The 5000-nt window shown below is 45.2% G+C and overlaps 2 protein-coding genes across 2 annotated transcripts in view; both read left to right on the forward strand.

Annotated features, from left to right (window-relative positions):
- The window catches only part of cchcr1 (coiled-coil alpha-helical rod protein 1), a 7906-nt gene extending 6631 nt beyond the window's left edge, over nt 1-1275 (forward strand). The window contains 1 exon segment of the mRNA XM_053618628.1: nt 1-1275. This exon segment is cut by the window's left edge and continues 1086 nt beyond it. The gene's annotated coding sequence lies outside the window, so the exon portion shown is untranslated.
- A 1848-nt stretch (nt 1276-3123) lies between these two features.
- Nucleotides 3124-5000, forward strand: part of gria3a (glutamate receptor, ionotropic, AMPA 3a) — a 30978-nt gene continuing 29101 nt past the window's right edge. The window contains exon 1 of the mRNA XM_053618210.1: nt 3124-3607. Within this exon, the coding sequence (XP_053474185.1) occupies nt 3487-3607 (121 nt within the window). The 5' untranslated portion in view covers nt 3124-3486. The remainder of the gene's footprint in view (nt 3608-5000) is intronic.

Here is a 5000-nt window from a genome sequence, read left to right on the forward strand (position 1 = left end):
TCGGGGAAAACGGAGATGATCAAATCCCTCACTTTAATCCGCTGGAGCTCTCTCGCATGGCGTAAAATGTCAACACAGTCACTGTGATAGTGGAATCTGCACACGATAAACATTATTTTTAAACCCTGGATCTGTTACAGAGACCAAGAGTCTCGAGTGAGCATGGAGCAGAACAGACGTGTAGAGCAGGAGTGTGAGGGATTAGGCACGTGAGTTAGAGCCAGGGCGTAGGGAGTAAGAGGACTGGGGGCGGCTGTGGATCAGGGGGTAGAGCGGGTTGTCCACTAATCGTAGGGTTGGAGGTTCGATTCCTGGCCCACATGACTCCACATACTGAAGTGTCCTCGAGCAAGACACTGAACCCCAAGTTGCTCCCAAGGGCAAGTTAGTGCCTTACATGGCAGCTCTGCTACTACTGGTGTGTGAGTGTGTGTGTGATGGGTGAATGAGACACCGTGTAAAGCGCGTGGATAAAAGCGTTATATAAGTGCGCCATTTACCATTTAAAACTGGGAACTGGTCCCTGGAGGTCTAAGGAACTCTTGACAGGAACCTGTTGTATTAGAGATAGGAACTAAAGGAGATAAACTACTGAAGAAGAAATAGGGACTAAGGAGAACTCTGACCCTGGAGTAAAAGTTATCAGAACCAAGATGACCCAGGAGGACCTAGGTCTAGTCACCGAGTAAGATAATGACATAAGAGTAAGTGGTGATGAGGAGAAAGCAGATGAAGAACAGGAAAATCTTATCAAATGTTAAAGATTAGCATGTGTGTTATTGTACATGTAATATGTGTTTCTTTTGAACTGAAGTGATCTCGTGCTACTGACGATTACATTCAGTTTAATGCAGTGAGACAGGAGCAGTGAGACAGGAGCAGTGAGGGAAGTGGAGGTTAAATGTTTAACTTCCTCTGAATTCTGATCTTAAAAAAAAAAACAATTTGAAAACAGCAGCGTGAGCAGCTTTACTGCATCTCATTTACATATCACCACACTCAGCCAATTACATCACGCCTCATTAATACACTACCATAGTAATTAGCATATCCCCCTCTCTCTCTCTCTGCCCCTCTCTCTGCCTCTCTCTTCCTCTGCCCCTCTCTCTTTCTCTCTGCTCCTCTCTCTCTGCCCCTCTCTCTGCCTCTCTCTTCCTCTGCCCCTCTCTCTTTCTCTCTGCCTCTCCCTCTCTCTGCCCCTCTCTCTCTCCCTCTCTCTCTGCCCCCCTCTCTCTCTCTCTCTCTCTCTGCCTCTCCCTCTCTCTGCCCCTCTCTCTCTCTCTGCTTCTCCCTCTCTCTGCCCCTCTCTCTCTCCCTCTCTCTCTGCCCCCTCTCTCTCTCTCTCTCTGCCTCTCCCTCTCTCTCTGCCCCCTCTCTCTCTCTCTCTCTGCCTCTCCCTCTCTCTGCCCCTCTCTCTCTGCCCCCTCTCTCTCTCTCTCTCTCTGCCCCCTCTCTCTCTCTCTCTCTCTGTCCCCTCTCTCTCTCTCTCTCTCTGCCTCTCCCTCTCTCTGCCCCTCTCTCTCTGCCCCCCTCTCCCTCTCTCTCTCTGCCTCTCCCTCTCTCTGCCCCTCTCTCTCTCCCTCTCTCTCTGCCCCCCTCTCTCTCTCTCTCTCTCTCTCTCTGCCTCTCCCTCTCTCTCTCCCTGCCCCCTCTCTCTCTCTCTCTGCCTCTTTCCCTCACTCTATTTCTGTCTGTCCCCTTTTCTGTCTGTCTCTTTCCTCCCCCACTGTCTTTTATTTAATTGTTTAATAGTGTGTGTGTGTGAGAGAGATTTATAGTTAGAGAGTAAATTGAATGGTGTGTGTGTGTATGTGTGTGTGTGTGTGTGTGTAAAACAATACTGAAATCAATAGCAGTTGGTCATCACGTAAACACATCAGTCCTTGTGTGCGTTCATCAGTTAATTTAATGTGTGTGTGTGTGTGTGTGTGTGTGTGTGTGTGTGGATGAAGAAGAGACGTTTATTGATGGTGTTTGGTCGCTATGTGGAACACTGCTCTCTGTGAATATAGGACAGCCATCTCCCTCAGGCTGTGTGTGTGTGTGTGTATGCAGGTTTTTACCTCTCTGTGAGGACTTCCTGTTCTCATTATGAACAAAAAACTCAACGTTTGAAAATGTGAAATATTTATAAAATTCAAACTCATTAGAAATAAATCTGATTTAAAACTGGAATATTTCTCTTTTTATTTGGCATTTTTTGTGTCTGGTTCTTCTCTTGTGTCTGATTGGATAGTTTTCTCAGGTGGGTGGGGCTTATTTGTTGGTCCATGAACAGGTCGTTTAGCCACACCCACTCTGACTTGTCATGCATCATCCACCTGTCTATCTGACAATCATCTAAGATATATTCCACAGAGCTCAGGCTGAGACACGCGGACTTCACGCTGTAGGACCTTCCCCTGACCCCTGACCCCGCTGTCGCTGGATGAACTCACATGGTTAAACAGTTCTTTAGTGGTGAGGTGAGATCGGACTGTTCATTAGGACTCTTCATGGTTTATTTTCATGGAGAAGAAAGTCAGTGTGAGGAATCTGAGATTAAAGAGCGTGTGAGCGCTGCTGCTGCGACGCTCGTCTGAAATCCACCAACAGGACGACGGCAAACTCACGGCACAGCTACAGGTACAGCAGAGAACATGGAGAAAGCATGCTGATGGACCTCCAGCTCACTGTAAAGAGAGAGAGAGAGAGAGAGAGAGAGTGTGAGTGTGTGTGTGTGTGTGTGTGTGTGTTTATTTTGTGCAGGAGCTGATTTCCATGGCGCTGATTGCTGACCTGAGCAGAACGTAGTGGTGGAGTGTAATCGTAGGTCTATCGTTAGAGGATCTTCAGCGTATAATCCGACACTCTGTTACACTCACACACACTTTACTGTACAGGACCTCATCCAGCGTGATGAGGACCACCTTCAATAAGCACACACAGTGAAGCCGGGTTTATTCACGTGACCCACTCTGAGTAGTGTGGGAGTGTTTATTACAGTGTTTGTTCATTATTAATGATTCACATTCGTGCTGGTAAAAATGAAACCTTAACACACATGCTCCTCCGACTGGCCGTGTGTGTGCGCGCGTGTGTGTGCGTGTGTGTGTGCGCACGCGTGCTACTCTCATGCGGACAGAGCATGCATGCGGCAGTCGAAGCGCGCGCGTCTCTGCAGTACGCCGTAATTTAACGTCACATCAAAGTTTAATAAGCGCTGTTGTCTCCGCGCGCGAGCCGCACTGGGAGCTCAGTCCGGTAGCGGGACTGTTGCTTCCTCTCTTACTTTGTCTTCCTCCGTTTTTATTTTTCTCCAGCAGAGGGAAAAGGGGAAAAGCAGTCCGTCTGTCTCTCTGGCACGCGCTCAGCTCCTTCCTCTCCGCGTGCACATCTGGACTCCGGCTCGCGCTCCTGTGGTTCCGGGGCAGTGTGTTCATGCAGCGGCCGTGTGTGTGATGCGCGAGCGCTGAGGAGAGAGAGAGCAAAAAGGAGGAGAGGAGAATGAGGAGGATTATAGAAGGTCGGGGAGAGAAAATGGGGCAGCGCGCGCTCGCCTTTCTCCTGTTATTACCGTGGCTCATGTACGACTCGCTCGCAGGATTTCCCAACCAGATCAGCATCGGTGAGTACACACACACACACACACACACACACACACACACACACACACACCTGTCACTTTATAACTGGGGAGTCAAACATACCTGACATATCAACACATTAACACACCCTGTATGAAGTGTGTGTGTGTGTGTGTGTGTGTGTGTGTGTGTGTATATGTGTGAGACTGCAGTGGGAATAAATCAGTATGTGTTTAAAACTTCTTCAGTTATTGTGAATGACTTTACACTTTTTACACGTCACGGAGCTCATGTGAAAATGTTCTGTTCATTAACACTGAGATACTGAACTGAACTCCAGCTCCTTTACCAGCAAAATTTACTCACACCTACCGTTAACTACTACCGTTAACTACTACCGTTAACTACTACCTTTAACTACTACCGTTAACTACTACCTTTAACTACTACCGTTAACTACTAACATTAACTACTACCTTTAACTACTACCTTTAACTACTACCGTTAACTACTACCTTTAACTACTACCGTTAACTACTACCGTTAACTACTAACATTAACTACTACCGTTAACTACTACCGTTAACTACTACCTTTAACTACTACCGTTAACTACTACCTTTAACTACTAACATTAACTACTACCGTTAACTACTACCGTTAACTACTACCTTTAACTACTACCGTTAACTACTACCTTTAACTACTACCGTTAACTACTAACATTAACTACTACCTTTAACTACTACCTTTAACTACTACCGTTAACTACTACCGTTAACTACTACCTTTAACTACTACCGTTAACTACTACCTTTAACTACTACCGTTAACTACTACCTTTAACTACTACCGTTAACTACTAACATTAACTACTACCGTTAACTACTAACATTAACTACTACCGTTAACTACTACCGTTAACTACTACCTTTAACTACTACCGTTAACTACTACCTTTAACTACTACCGTTAACTACTAACATTAACTACTACCGTTAACTACTACCTTTAACTACTACCGTTAACTACTACCGTTAACTACTACCTTTAACTACTACCGTTAACTACTAACATTAACTACTACCGTTAACTACTACCGTTAACTACTACCTTTAACTACTACCGTTAACTACTAACGTTAACTACTACCGTTAACTACTAACATTAACTACTACCGTTAACTACTACCGTTAACTACTAACATTAACTACTACCGTTAACTACTACCTTTAACTACTACCGTTAACTACTACCGTTAACTACTACCTTTAACTACTACCGTTAACTACTAACATTAACTACTACCGTTAACTACTACCGTTAACTACTACCTTTAACTACTACCGTTAACTACTAACGTTAACTACTACCGTTAACTACTAACATTAACTACTACCGTTAACTACTACCGTTAACTACTAACATTAACTA

This window comes from Ictalurus furcatus, chromosome 28, assembly GCF_023375685.1.
Source record: "Ictalurus furcatus strain D&B chromosome 28, Billie_1.0, whole genome shotgun sequence".
Lineage (NCBI taxonomy): Eukaryota > Metazoa > Chordata > Actinopteri > Siluriformes > Ictaluridae > Ictalurus > Ictalurus furcatus.